A 15804-nucleotide genomic window follows, 5' to 3' on the forward strand; every position below is an offset into this window, starting at 1 on the left:
TCTAAACCTGGTAGAGAATTGTAAATATTAAAGATCTACACAGCACTTTGATAAGTTTTGTGTTTCTTAGTCCGCCTGTCTTCATGCAGGGCTGGCAGAGATTGTTCAGGGGTAAAGTTTTTACTCAGTCCACTTTCCGGGAAGAAAATGAAGGGTCCCTCGATGGAGTGGCATATGATCCCTGGTCTTTTAGGCGGCAGCCCCCTCACAGCAAGCACGGTCTAGAACCTCTTGCTGCAGAGCCTCGAAGTGGCGGCTTAAGTGCGCAGGAAGAGAGAGGCGGGGCCTCGTCTGCTACGTCACTCGCCTGCGACCCCGCCTGCGCAAGACATCATGCTGATGACTGGGCGCCGCGGTCTGGACTTGCTGGGGCTGCGGCGCCTTTGGAGGCGCCTCGGGATTGGGACTTACTCATTTCTGCACCCTTTTGGGCCGCAGTGTTTTGAGGAAGCCAGGTCACTGTGTTACAAGTCCTCGCCTAGAGACACACAAGATGGAGAGCCAGAGCGCGAGGCGGCACGGAGGGAGACCTCCGAGTCAGCGTCGTCCCCACCTCTCCCTTTCCGCGACCAGAACGTTGGGGTCGGATGTCTGTCGTCGCTGGAAAGCCTCAGACTGCGGAGGTCGCGGCAGGTGTCAGCCCCTCGGGATCGCGGGGACTCCAGCGGACAGCGGAGCCAGCCCGATCCTCTGCGGTGGGAAAGTGGGTTTCCCTCGCCGCCCGACCTGGCCCGGGCAGCATGCGAGGCCGAAGAGCTTTACGTCTCCCCTTCCTGCTCAACTTCCAGAGAGGGACCCTTTCGAGCTGGAGAGCTGATTTTAGCTGAGACTATGAAGAGAGAAACTCACTTTAAAAAGTTATTTAGGTTGAGCCACGTCGGACACTTAAATAGTATGTGGGGAATAGTCCCGTTCAGCAAGATTGTGGGAAAGTTCCCCGGCCAGATACTGACGAGTTCCCTTGGTAAGCGTTTCATGCTGCGGAGACCAGCATTGGAAGACTATGTATTACTGATGAAAAGAGGGACTGCCATAACATACCCAAAGGTAATACAGTGGGGTTAGGCGCCTGGTTTCCCGAAGAGCAGACGGGTGCAGTACTACAGTCCTAATTAATGTACTCAAAGCACGCCACAAAGCATTGTTTTTTGTTTGGTTTTGGTTTTGTTTGTTTTTGACAGTACTGAGGATTTAACCCACGCCTCGTGCATGCTAGGATAACGCTGTACCACTGAGCTACCCTCTCAAGTCTTTTTATTTTGTTTTGAGATAGGGTCTTTCTAAATTTTCCAGGCTTGCTTGGAATTTATGGTCCTGCCTCATCCTCTAGAGTAGCTGGAATTACAGACTCACCCCACCCGGCTACATTTGAATTTTTCATTATAATAATGGATATAATTTATGGTACTGCTAATTTTAAAAAGAAACAACCATTTTTTGTGTGTGTTAATTGCAAGCAACTGGGGATTGAACCCAGGCCCTTAGCACTGAGCTGCATCCTCGGTGCGCCCCCTCCCTGCTGTTTTTGGAGACAGGATATCCCGAAGTCACTGAATTGTCCAGGCTGGGCTCTCAGCCTCCCAGAGTGCTGGGGTTACTTACAGCAGTGTGCCACCGTACTGGGCCACAGCCAGGATTTAAATTGCATTTGGTATTTGCAGTTTCCTTGTCTGTAAAATGAAGATTATGCCACTTTATTAAAGTGATGTGGCTGGGCATAGTGGCCCGTGCCTGTAATCCCAGCACTTGGGAGGCTCAGGCAGGAGGATCACAAGTTCCAGCCCCACCTGGCTACTCAAGGAGACCCTGTCTCAACCTACCCACTCTCCTACCAAAAGAAAAAAAAAGTTTTACCCAGGACTCAGAAAAATTTCCCCGGAAGCATTAGACTAATGGACTCAAGGGTAGCTAAATTCTTGATGGAAACTTACAGGGTTTTGTTTTTTTTTTCTCTTTTTTTTCTCTCTATTTTCTTTCTCGTTTCTTTTTGAGACAGGGTCTCACACTGCAGTGCAGATTGGCCTTGAACTCATAATGTAACCCAGGCTGGCCTCGAGCCTCAGCCTCCTGAGTGTTGGGATTGATTATAAGTATGGGCCACCATACTTATTGGCCACCACTTGGCAAGGTTTTCTTTTAACTATGTCACTTCTTTTTCCTCTCTTGATGTTCTAACCTAGTCAGAATGAGAGATATTTGTAATTTCATCTTGCTTTTCCACGACATTTTGCCCACTAGACAAAACAGATTTTATTTTAGCATTATTATTATAATTTATTTGATATTTTGAGACAGGGTCTCACTATGTAGCCAAGGCTGACCTTGAACTTACTATGTAGTTCAGGCTGGCCTCGAACTCACAACAAGCCCCCTGAGTGCTGGGGTTGCAGACATGCACCACTACATCCAGCTATCAAGCACTTTTAATGTGGAGTAGATGTATAAATGGCAACAATCCTCAAATTTTCTAATCTTTCTGCTGATTTGCACGATGGTAGTGATTATAACTGTTACATAGGACAACTGGAGAGTAAAATTGTTATAATTTAATGAAAGCTAAACTGCAACTCATATCAAAACTTTAGGCTGAGGATTAGATTTATATTATTGAATTAATCAGGAAAGAGATTAGAATTCCTCCTAAGGAAAACAAAATGTTAAGTCTAGAAAGGTTGTTTAAAAGCCCAGAGTTAGCTGGTGTGGTGGCCCAGGCCTGTAATCCCAGCACTCAGGAGGCTGAGGCAGGAGGATTGACATAAGTTTGAAGCCATCCTGGGCTACATAGTGAGTTCATTCATGGCCAACTGGAACTACAGAGTGAGACCCTGTCTAAAAAAACCCAGAGTTAGCGAGGTGTGCTGGAGCACCAATTTTAGTCCCAGCGCGGAGTCTGAGGCAGGAGGATTGCAAGTTTGAGCCCAGCCCAGGGAACTTAGAGACTTAAAATAAAAAATAAAAACAAGGGCCAGGAATGTAGCTCAGAGCACAGGCTCTGGCTTCAATCCCCAGCATCACAAAATAAACAAATGACTGTAGAAACCTCAGTAGGAGAGTGTATTTCATAACTTTGGAGGACGCTTCCAGGAGCCTCAGATTCATTTGGAAAGAGCAGGATACGAATAAATGCTGATGTTCCACTCACATTTTGAATTGAGATTGTTAAATTGTTTATATACTGGGATCCAAATTAGAAAACTCATCCTGCTGAGACTGTAACCTGAATATCAGGAAGCAAAAACTAAACTGTTCAAATGTCTTTTTTAAATGATGTGTCAAGCCAGGTGTGGTGGCACACGCCTGTAATCCCAGCACATAGTGAGACCCTGTCTCAAAAAACCCCCCAAAAAACTAAATGATGGTTTCTGTATCTTATCTGAAAGAGCCAAGAACAGAGAAGTATGTTCTCAAGGGCTTCCATTGAAGTGACTGCCCAAGGAGCCTGGCACACGGGAGAGGATGTGGATGCCTGAAACGGGAGCAATTGTGAATGCAACTTTTTGACTAATACATTTTAAAAATTATGTGTCTGTGTCATTTGGTTCAAGCCTTAGTCCAGCATTTCAGAAAATACAGTTTGGCTTTTAATTAGACAACTATACCTGTTAAGTATTTATGTTCTGCAACCAAAACTGTATTTTTAATTTTATTAGTACATGTGTGTGCAAAATTGTATTTCATGTACAACTTTAGTTGTGACTAGGCAGAAGGATCCTAAAGATCTCCTTTTAGAATTTTCACCAGGAACTTCTTCCAGAGAAAGGAAAGATAGTAAAAGCTTACTAGATGGGCTGCTTATTTGTAGCTTTGGAAGATAGGATATTGGGGAAATGTTGAAAGAATTGCTGGCATTTAAAATTCTCTCTCATTGTAATATTTGATGTAATGGTCAATAGCAAGGTCTTCAGAGTTCAACATCAGTGCTCCTAACTTTCCTGGGGTTTTTTTCCAGGCAGTATGACCTTAAGCAAATTACTCAACCCATGATTTCTCTCTCTCTCTCTTTTTTTTTTTGAGACAGGGTCTTGCTATGTAGTTCAGACTGGCTTGGAACTCGTAGCAATCCTCCTGCCTCAGCCTCCCAAGTGCTGGGATTATAGTCATGTGCCATCATGCCCAGCAATGTGATGTCTTTTTATAACAGGGATGATGATACTTTTCTCTTATTGTTATTCTGATTAAATGAGATAATGTGTGAAAACAGTTTGCATAGTTACAGAACCCTACCATGTGGTAGAGTTTTAATAAACTGCTCTAATTACTGTGTCCATAATATTCCTATTACATTAACAAAAACAATTATAGTATTTGGCAAATGGGTCCTCCAATCTATTCTTATATCTTAATTCTAAATTAAAAGTTCAAGATCTCAAGCAGAGGATACATAATAACTTCCTAACTGCTTTTCCTGCCTCTCATCTTTCTCTAGCACATCCTGGATTGCCCTGCCAGATTCATCTTCATAAGATGCCATTTATGATGTTTTCCTTTTTTTTGGTACTGGGGATCAAACTCAGGACCTTGTGCTTGCGAGGCAGGCGGCAGAACCACAGAGCTAGATCCCCGGCCCATAAGATGTCATTTATAATGTATTGGTGACATGCTCTAGTTGCTTTCCAGGCCAAGTTCAAAGGCCTCAGACTGGCATTAATGTCTGTGTCTATTCTACCTATGCTTACTTCAAAGCTGTTTCTACCATGTGATCATTTCTTTAAATTCTCAACTGCATCTTTTTAAAAAATTTATCAATTTTATCAGTACATTTTAGATATACAATATGCTGACATTCATTATTGGGAATTTGTACCTTTACATGATGCATCTTGGTTCTTATTTTTTCCCTATTCCCCTGCCCTCCCTTCAACCCCTCCACCCCTCCCTATTTACAAAGACTTTGTTTCCATTTTTTCCTTTTCTTTCCACTCTGCATCTTTAAGCTAGGGCAGTCTGGTGCTTTCTTCTTTCTTTGAACTCCTGTACCTTTTTTTTTTTTTTGGTACTGGGGATCGAACTTGGGACCTTGCTCTTTCGAGGCAGGCACCGGAACCACCGAGCTAAATCCCCAGCCCTGAACTCCTATGGTTCTTATTGTCTGTAACTGTTGTATTATTCTGAAGTGTTGCCTTATTTGTGAATTCTTTTTTTTTTTTTTAACAGTCCTGAGGATTAAACCCACAGCACTGAGCTACATCCTCACTCACTTTTTTGGCGGGGGAGGGGATTGCTAAGTTGCTCAGCCTGGCCTCTACCTTGTGATAGCCCTGCCTCAGCCTACCACCACATAGCAGTGAAGCTCAGCTGCTAATTCTTTCTTTTTTGAGACAGGCTCTCCCTGTGTAGTTGAGGCTGGCCTCGAATTCAGTGGAAAGCCCTTGAGAATGTACTTCTATTTCTTTGGCTCTTTCCCATAAGATAGGTAGCCCAGGTTGATCTCGAGTTCATGGTGATGCTCCTGTCTCAGGCTCCCGAGTGCTGGGATCACAGGTGTGCGGCACCACGCTCAGCTGATTGATTGTTAAATCTCTTATTTTATCACACAAAATACAAATTCTTGGTTGACAGGGCCAAAGTTCAGTATGGTTTTTTTGGTTTTTTTGTTTCCATTCTCTTCTCAAATATGGTATGGAGTTGTGCGTGGCACATATTTCTTAGTTACTGAATCTCCCAGACTGTGTTTCCATCGTAGGACGTGAACATGGTACTGATGATGATGGAAATCAGCCCAGGCGATACTGTTTTAGAAGCTGGCTCTGGCTCTGGTGGAATGAGCTTATTTTTATCCAAAGCAGGTAAGAGATTGGGTTGGTTGAGCTAGATCTAGATGACAAGGAAGATATTCAGTTTGTTCATAGTAATAGTAAGTTAGAGAACGATATTCGAAGGCATATGTATCTTTGTGATAGCATTTTCTTCAAAACCAAATGGAAGCAACTATTTTTCTATTTTGTACAAATATTCTAATCATATTTTCTAATGATCCCTCCAATTTCTTTGCTTTCTCACTTGCTTCACACTCTTTAACACTCCTACTTTTTGTTTGTTTGTTTGTTTTGTTTTGAGACAAGGTCTGCCTATGTAGCTTAGGCTGGCCTTGAACTTGTTCAATCTTCCTGCCTCAGCCTCCCAAGTGCTGAAATTACAAGCATGCACCACCTCGCCCAGGGCTTCTGCCTTTTTAAAGTACTTTTGTATGTGTGATAGTGGGATTGAACCCAGGAACTTTACACTGAGCTCATAGTTTTCATTTGGAGACAGGGTCTCACTTAAGTCCTGAAGTTGCACAGCCTGGGCTTGAATTTGCGATTCTCTTGCTTCAGTCTCTGGGAATGCTGGGAATACAGGTGTGCACCAATCCCACACCTGGTTTAAGATTACCCCCCCCCCACACACACACACACACTGGTGTTACTGGGGATTGGACCCAAGGCCTTAGCACTGAGCTGCATCCCCGGCCCGACCTTAAACCTGTGACCTTCCTATTCAGCCTCCCAGAGTGCTGGAACTGCAGGCATTGCCAAGCTTGGCTTTAAGCACACTTTATCAACATAGTTTAGCTGTAGAAAGGTGCATAGCTGTTACTTTTATATAGTTAGCCCACTCATGGAGTTATGACCAGCTGAAGGGAAGGAAGATCCCTGCAGCACAAATGCTTCCTCAGCTCCTCTCCCAGCCCCATCCTCCAAGGATAACCGCCCTTCTGACTTCTGTCACTAGCAGTTAGTTTTGTCTGTTTTGTACCTTATGTCAGTGGAGTGATGCAGCGTGTACCCTTTTGTACCATTATATTCGTGGGATTCATCCATTGCTTAGAGCAGTTCTTTCATTTTAGTTACTGTGTACATTCAATTTACCAGTTCTACTGTTGATGGATGTCCCAAATAGCACTGCTCTGAGTATTTCTATACTTTTGGTGCATGTATATCCATGTTTTGAATAATAATGCTAGATGAGTACTCGGGGTGAGAAAATGTAGGACAGTAGTAGCACACATGCCACAGTGGACACACAGAGCCTTCTCTGTTAGCACGCGAGCCAGGCCGCCTCAGCATCACCCCAGCAACTGAGCATTCAGATTTAATTGCAGTGTTGGCATTTTGTGATAAGTAGGCTTTGGGTTGCAGTTTGGGCACTCCTCTCTAAAAGGTTCACTGTCACTGATACGGGAGGAGCAGGAGTGCCCCTACCAGGGGATAGTTATATACTGTTAGGGACAAAAGGTTGTAGTTGGCATTCATAAATGAATCACAATTCAGCATTATCATCCATATATAATAAGCATGCTTAACATATATTAAGTTAAAGCTGGATTATGAAAAATGCCTTTAAAAAAGTCTCTAGAAATTGTCAGTTGGAAAAAGTACTGCCTGAAGTAGGTGCCTTATCAAAAATCAAGAGGTAGGGCTGGGGATTTAGTTCTGTGGCACCCCACCTGCCTCAAAAGTGCAAGGTCCTGAGTTTGATCCCTGGTACCAAAAAAACCCCAAAACAAAACAACAACAAAAATCAAGAGGTATGTAGTAAACATAAATTTCATGTTTCTGCCACCTCATTTCTGGTTATTGTTACCCTGGTTATTGGTGCTTCCTTTGACCACTTACTTTTTCCCTTTTGAGGCCAAGTAGCTTTGGCTGGACTGGCCACCCAGGCACATTCCCTTCCTTACCTAATAAGAGACCCTAAACAGTCACAGTGCCCTCTTTGGGTAGATTTTATGAAGTTTACAGCTAGAAATGTACTGAAATTAAACTTTCACATTTGATTCTTTGACCTTTTGCCATCACATACAAATATAATCTGGATTATACTAAATCAGTACATTCATTCAGATCCCCTCAGATCATTTCTTTGACTATTTTCTGTACCTAAAGGCAGGCATTTCTTCACAATGACAAATTCCTAAATGTATGCTTTCACTTGACAAAGTGGATTTATAACACACTTGTGAGATAGAGCTGGACACGGTGCTGCACACTGTAACCCAGCACAAGAGGCGGAGGGAGGAGGACCCCAGTTTGAGCCCTGCCTGGGCAACTTAGCCACTTCGTGAAACCCCATTTCAAAATAAAAAATAAAAAGGGCTAGGGAGGAAGCTCACTGTGCGGGCCTTGAGTTCAAACTCCAGGACCATGGGAAGAAAAAAAAGTGAAATAAGAGAAGTGGCCATGTTTCTGTCATCAGAGGATTGTCGTGGAGTGAATAACCCCAGACCAGGAACAATCAAGAGGTTAGTGCTAAAAAAACCCAAAAGAAGTTAGTGCTATTGAGCTGGGGACTTAGCTCATGGGTGCGGCCGCCTGCCTTGGAAGCGCAAGGTCCTGAGTTCCATCCCCGGTACCAAAAAAACCCAAAATGTTAGTGCTATTTATCATTGGGATGAAGATTTTCTTCCATTAATTTTTCCCAGTCATTTAGCTTGTACTACTATTAATTCTATTCCCTGAGAATGTGATGAGTTGTAGCTGGAGTTATATTTCAGAATACATCCTGGAATTTAAAATTTTCTTCAGTAAACTACAGACAGATTGATCTGAGAGAGCCTCCAAATGGAATCAGATCACCTCAGAGGTGGATAGAAACTTAATTACCTTAAGATGTAGTAGTGTTTTCTGGAATTACAATATTAGTGTGCCAAACAATATGAAAATACTTCACACACATGCAAAATATAAATTCCCTTTAAGAATATGAAGGCCCAACTTCATTTAAATTAAAACTACAATGATAAGCTTTTTTCACTTTGTTTTTTTTTGGAAACAGGGTCTCACTGTAGTTCAGGGAGGCCGTGAACTTACTCTGTTGCCCAGGCTGGCTTCAAACTCGTGGCAATCCTCCTGCCTCAGCCATGGGTGCTGGGATCACAGGCGTGCACCACTACACCCAGCTTTGTTCACTTTTTAGATTGATATACATAAAAAGTTTGACAATTCTTTGTTGGTGAAGGTGTGGAGAAATGGGCGCCCTAATACACTTTTTTTTTTTCGTATCGGAGATTGAACTCGGGACCTTACACTTTTGAAAGTATAAATTGGTACCACTTTTTGGAGGATAATTGTTAATTTTCAAAACAAAAAATTCACATACCTTTTGAGCCAGCAATTCCATTTTTAGGACTTTATCTTATAGAGATAAACTGGCTCATGTTGTAAAAACAGGGAGAGGAATGTTCCTTGTAGTACTGTTTGATTAGTAAAAGACTAGAAATAAGGTAAATGTTCATCAGTAGGTAACTGGTTAAATGAATTTTAGCATCGCCACACAATGGAGTGTAGTAGGAATTGTAGGTGCTACATGACGTAAGGAAGCAAGAAGGTACTGGACAGTGTTTCAGCCATGACGTGTTACTGACCAGTTCCTTGCATGCCTGTGTTGGCACCAGCTAGCATGGAAGGGTAAGTGGTGATCTGGCTGCCTCTGAGGAAGACTGACTGGGGATCAGGATGATAGAGGAGAGACTTTGGTAACCTTGAACTATTTAAATGTTTTTCTACATATGTTTAGTATCTTTGCAAAATAAATGCTCAACACTTTCTAAAATAAACTGTGAAATACCATAAATTATTTTACTTAAGTTGGATGCCAAGGACAAGTCATAAGTTTTGAAATACGAAAGGACCATCACGATCTGGCCAAGAAGAATTACAAACACTGGCGTGATTCATGGAAATTAAGTCATGTAGAAGAATGGCCAGATAATGTGAATTTCATTCACAAGGATATTTCAGGAGCAGCTGAAGACATACAATCTCTAACATTTGATGCGGTAAGTTTTCTAAAGTGCAAAGAAAACAGAACACACACACCCCGTGTTGGGTATTGAGCGTAGGGCCTTGCATAAGCTGAGTAAAGACTGCCGCTGGGCTACATCCCAGCCCTCAGGCTTCTTTGGCATAGGCAGTGGTCTTTATTATGTTTGCCCTATCTCTGTCATGAGATCTGGAAAGAATATGTTCCCCTAATGCCCTTTAATCTCATAATGGGATGTGGGCCAGAAAGACATACTGATTTAGCTGCCAAAGTGGTCAATGAATGTGGCATAATGACCAAAGTCTAGGAAGAGAAGTTAAGTGCTATGAACTCAACATTTGCAATGTAAAGGAATAATAATTTGGGAAGCAACTGGGAGCATATTGAGCCCAGCACCTAACCTCAGTTGTGAAAATTGGGAGAACAGATAGCCTCCATTGATAACGGATAGGCAAGAGGCATCTTTAGAAGTTAAAGTTGGGACGTGCAGAGGAATATTCATTAATGATGTTAAGGGTAAAGTCATTTTTCATAAAGCTCCAAGAAAGTGGAATAGAGGAATTTGTGAGTAGAGTTTTTATTTTATTTTATTTTATTTTATTATTTTTTGGTTTTTGAGACAGAGTCTCACTAGGCAGTTCAGGCTGGCCTTGAACTCACTATATATAGTCCAAGCTGGCCTCAGACTTGTGATCCTCCTGCCTCAGCCTCCTGAGTGCTGGGATTACAGGTGTGTTCCATGCCTGGCTATGCAGAGGAATTCTTAGCAGTGGGAGGTTAAATTAAAGAGAAGTACAGTATTTTGTGTGTGTGGTTTTTTTTTTTTTGGTACCGGGGATTGAACTCAGGACCTTGTGCTTGCGAGGCAGGCACCGGAACCACTGAGCTAAATCCCCGGCCTCAGAAGTACAGTATTTTGAACATAAAAGGGTAGGTGAAAAGAGGATATTTTAAACTGAAATCAAAGATGATAGAGATGTACGACACTGAGCTTCAGAGTTTCAGAATTCTGGTGTTGAATTGCCTTATCCATGGTGATGCCATTCAGCAGTTCATAGCTTAACACTGTGGGTTTAGACCTGGATATTGTGTCTGCTTTCCTTTTCTTTCTTTTTTTTGTGTGTGTGTTTTGTTTGAAACAGAGTCTTGTTATGTATTCCAGACTGGCCTTTAAATCACTATGTAGCCCAGCCTGGCCTTGAACTTGCAGTGATCTTCCTTCCTCAACCTCCCAAGTGCTGGGATTACAGGCCTGTGCCACTACACCTGGCTTTTGCTTTTTTTTTTTTTTTTGGTACCGGGATTGAACTCAAGTTCTTGTGCTTTCGGGGCAGGCAGCGGAACCACTGAGCTAAATCCCTGGCCCCTTTTGTTGCTTTTCTTAATTGGCTGCTGGAAGGTTAGATTATTTTGATGAAAAATGAAGCAAAGTTCAAAGAGAAAATTATTTTTGTCAGCACTGATTCTCACCTACTATGTAATTAAAGTGTATAGTTTTAGTGACAACAGTTGTTTTTCTTTATCATTGTTTAGGGCCGGGGATTTAGCTCGGTGGTTTCACTGCCTGCTGTGCAAGCGCAAGGACCAGAGTTCAATCCCCGGTACGAAAAAAAATTGCTTCTTTATCGTTGTTTGGTTTGCATATTACACCTCAATAAACGGAAAAGGATTTATTTTGTTTTTGATTTTTGAGACAAGTTCTCACTATGTAGCCCAGGCAGGCCTGGAACTTGCAGTGATCATCCTGCCTCAGCCTCCCAAATGCTGGGATCACAGGTGTGTGCCACCACTCCCAGCTGAAAGACTCTGTTTAAACTGTCCACAGGAATCTGAGGAACAGACATTAGTCATTTTTGCTTGATGAACATGAAACACAACAAAAGGGTTTTAATGGTATTGCTGAAGCTTTGTAGAAACCTGCTGAAAGATTCCTGATCTAGAAAGAATACTCCTTTAGATTTATTCAGTTGAGTCTTTCAATAATAGTACCAGGGGATACTCATGGGAGGACATAGGAGTTTCAGCTGCTAGGGAACAGTTAATTATTATTAGGGGCAAAGAATTATAGGTGATGCTCATATATAAATCCTAATATAGAACTATCAAGAAAAGGTTGGATTGTTAAAAATTGTCAATTGAGAGCCAGGGTTGTAGCTCAGTGGTGCTGTGCCTGCCTGGCAAGCACGAGGTCCTGAGTTCAATTCCTGGTACTTGTAAAAGGAAAATTCTCAATTGATAAAAGTACTGTTTAAAGGTAAATGTTTGATTGAAAGTGAAAAGGTTTATATTAAACATACATTTCATGTTTCTGCCACTCTTCCAGTTCTTTTCCTAATGGATTATCGTTCCCTTTGACTGTATCTTCCTTTCATAGCTGCTTTCTCACCTCCTAGGTCTTCTCTCTTTTCACCCGTTCCCCTCATCTCTAGAGTAATCTTCCCAAAATATGGTTGCATTACTGTCTCCTGGTGAAAAATCAATCAGGACACACACACACACACACCGCTTTTAAGCTAGGGTCTCACTTTGTAGGTCAGAGCTCAGGCTGGCTTTGAACTCACTATGTAGCCCACACTGGCTCAAATGACTGGCAATCTTCCTGCCTCAGCCTCCTAACTGCATGCGCCACCATGCCTAGCTTTTCATTTAAAGACTTTTAGTGTTCTTGAGAATGTGATTTTAACCTTCCTTTCTAACTCCAGTTCTTTGTGTAACCTGCTTACGCTTCCTCCCAACCAAAGTGATGGTAAACAAATATAAAAGATATTAAGCCATAAATGCAGTGTGACTGTCAGAAGAGGAATGGACACAGTGGAATACTAATAATAAATGTGCCATATTACATCAGAAAGTCTCAAAGACATGGTGCTTAGTGAAAAAAGCATTATAAAATAATATGTATGAAATGACCATGTATATAAAATTCCAGCCAGGTGTGGTAGCACATGTCTGTAATCCCAGCACTCAGGAGGCTGAGGCAGGAGGATCATCACGAGTTTGAGGTTAGCTTGGGCTCTGCTGCATAGTGAGTTCTAGGCCAGCCTGAACCTACATAGCCAGACCTTGTCTCAAAAAAATTTTTTGTTTTCCAAATGAGAACACATATTATTTGAAGCTATATACATATGTTGTAAAAGTATAAAATTATTTGGGAATGTCATATCTTCAGGATGATGATTATTTCTAAAGAGAAAAGGAAAAAGGAAATAGTTTCAGAGTCCATTAAACACTGCTAGGCTCCTTTATTTATATAGTCAGTGTAACCTTGAGTAAGTTATTTGACTTCAGAAACCTATGTTAAAATAGAAAAATAATAGTACCTGTTTGATAAAGTGCTTGAGGATTAAATAATTCATGTAAAGGAGATAGAATAGTGCCTGATACATACTATGCATTAGATACTAGCTATGATTTTCATGTGGTTACCCTCCTTTTGGCTATTCTGTACGTATTTAAATTCATTCTCCCTTGGAAACTTAGACAAACACTTCTACATGGAAGATTCCTTAATCATCTAACCGGAGGATTATCACCTTCTTTTGAATTACTGAACTTTGTTTCTAGATTTGCTATACATTTTGTGTATCTGTGTGTGTGTGTGTTTGTGTGTGTGTGTGTTCATTACTAAACTGTATCCCCAGTCTTTTATAAAATTTGTTGTTTTGAGGTAATATCTTGCTAAATCACTTAGTTGCCCAGGCTGGGCTTGCACTTGGTGTCCTCCCTCAACCTCCTAGCGTGCTAGAATTACAAGATGCACCACCATGCCGGGCTTTGATTGATTGACACCTAGAACTTCCTATGGGCCTTGTACTCTGCCAAAACAAAACTGAGTTATACATCCAAGGAACTTCAGATGCAAACTAGTACAAAGAGTCATGTAAACACCCATGGATTGTTGAGTTGGGTACAAATGGAAGAAGCTGCAGATGCAGTTATGAGAGGCCAGGTAATGAAGAATATTGAATGTGTATCAAGCCGGAGCTCATGGACGTTATTTTTTAGATAATGGAAAACTATTGATGAAGTTTTAAATAGGACAATAGAATGTCCAGATTGTTTTAGAATAATTATGGTGGAAGAATGGAGGCTGGGTGTCTATGCCAAAAGCTATTGTAATACTTCAACAAGATATAATGAGGTTAGTACTCAGGAAGCTGAGGCAGGAGGATTGCTGTGAGTTCAAGACCAGCCTGAACTGCATGGTAAGACCCTGTCTCAGAAAGAAAGAAGAAAGAAAGAAAGAAAGACAGACAGACAGACATAATGCAGTCAAGACCTATGACAGTGGCAGTAGAATTAATTTGAGAAACTGAAGAGATAGATTTGTGGGATTTCAATTCAAACAGAAGCCTCAAAAACCTCAGATTTTCAAAAGATAATTCAAGGGACAGAAAGTGGGGACTCCAACATTGTTTTGAGTGACTACATTAATATGCTGTTAGCTGAAAATAGAGCATTTGAAGGACTAGCAAGTTTCTTGGCTCTGCCTTCAAATATCCCACTTTCCACTGCACTACCGTTGTTTGCTTCCTTTCCTTTTCATGGTCTTTAGTATGTAGAGTTTAAAATAAGTCATTACTGAGTTGTACATGTAAGCCGGTAAAGATGGAAACGTTTGTGTTTATAGTATTTACTATCCACCAAAAAGTAAGAAACAAAGTCAGATCGTATCATTTTTTAAAACTTGAGTAAAGCTAAAGCCTGGGATTTTACGTAATGCGCCGCCCCCGCATTACATCGCTCCCGTTTTAGACCTCATCTCTTGCCCTTTACCCCCTTTAGTCTCCACTGCAGTGACAGTGGGCTTTTCAGGCTCCCCAAGTAGCCCACTGTCGCAGAGGATTTGTATTTACTATATTTACTATTTTCTCTGCCTGCAGCATACTTGTTCCCTAAATTTCCATGGTGTAAACCTAATAATTTTCTTAGGCTCTCTTCATGATAAACTTGTATAGAAAATGACATCCTTTTCTTGTCACTGTCTTATTCTGCTGTATAATGATAGTTATACAGTTCTTTATGTCACTTACTACTCTGTCTTAGGTATTTATATACTTAATTGGGTTTTTATCGCTCCATTTATTAGACTGTAAGTCCTAAGGAAACAGCGTAAGCTCCTGTAGGGCTTTACCACTTAGCAAGATACTTGACATGTAGAAAGTGTTTGATAAATATTTACTTTGTTTTCTATTTTTGACTGGATTTACTTTTTAATCCTTTATTTGAAAGGTTCACTCACTCATTTACTCATTGTACTTGATTTCTTTTGCGAATATTGACCTGTATCCTACAATTGAACAAAGAAGAAAGACAAAATAAGGGACATGATTCATGAATTTTAGACCCTCTACATTTTTTATTCAGAACTTTTCCATTAGAATCTTAATTTTTTTTTCTTTTTTTTGAGACAGGGTCTCAATATGTAGTCCAGGCTGGCCTTTAACTCACTGTGTATCCCAGGCTGCCCTCAAACTTGCAGTGATATTCCTGCCTCAGCCTCCCAAGTGCTGGGGTTACAGGCATGCACCACCACACCTGACTAAAACATTTGAAATAAAAATTTCTGTTGCCAAAATTGAACTAAAGCATTTAAGCTTATAAATTTAGCAAGAGACATTCACGAGACTCCAAATATATTTTTATGTTGTAATGACATGTCTTACACTTGGCAATACTGATAATACAGAAGTCTTTGTGTATATTCATGTACACATATGTAGCCAAAGAAAGATTCCTATATTAATATTGCCAAATGCAAGACATACCATTATGATTTTTATGTATAGTCAAGTACTGTGACAAGTTGTATAATTTGAACATACTCTTTGGGAAGCAGTAAAGTGATAGGTAATGGTGCTTGGGTTTTTTTGTTTGTTTGTTTGACACAGGCTCACACTATGTATTTCAGACTGGCCTTGAACTCACTGTGTAGCCCAGGCTGGCCTGGAACTCACAGCAGTCCTCCTACCTCAGCCTCCCAAGTGCTGAGATTACAGGCATGTGCCTTCATGCCCTGCCAGTAGCACTATTTTTTAAAAATATGAAATACCCTAACTGGAT

The 15804-nt window shown here is 41.2% G+C and overlaps 1 protein-coding gene across 2 annotated transcripts in view; it reads left to right on the forward strand.

Moving 5' to 3' along the window:
* Positions 1–296: 296 nt before the first annotated feature.
* Positions 297–15804, forward strand: part of Trmt61b (tRNA methyltransferase 61B) — a 31416-nt gene continuing 15908 nt past the window's right edge. Inside the window, exons 1-3 of one of the 2 annotated variants that reach the window (XM_087216503.1) lie at positions 297–1047; positions 5684–5786; positions 9567–9757. In XM_087216503.1, the coding sequence (XP_087072629.1) occupies positions 334–1047; positions 5684–5786; positions 9567–9757 (1008 nt within the window). In that variant the 5' untranslated portion in view covers positions 297–333. The remainder of the gene's footprint in view (positions 1048–5683; positions 5787–9566; positions 9758–15804) is intronic. The other variant, XM_004839453.3, reaches the window with a different exon arrangement.

This window comes from Heterocephalus glaber, unplaced genomic scaffold, assembly GCF_053883595.1.
Source record: "Heterocephalus glaber isolate CG9 unplaced genomic scaffold, H.glaber_assembly_v1.0 deba00001457, whole genome shotgun sequence".
Classification (NCBI taxonomy): domain Eukaryota; kingdom Metazoa; phylum Chordata; class Mammalia; order Rodentia; family Bathyergidae; genus Heterocephalus; species Heterocephalus glaber.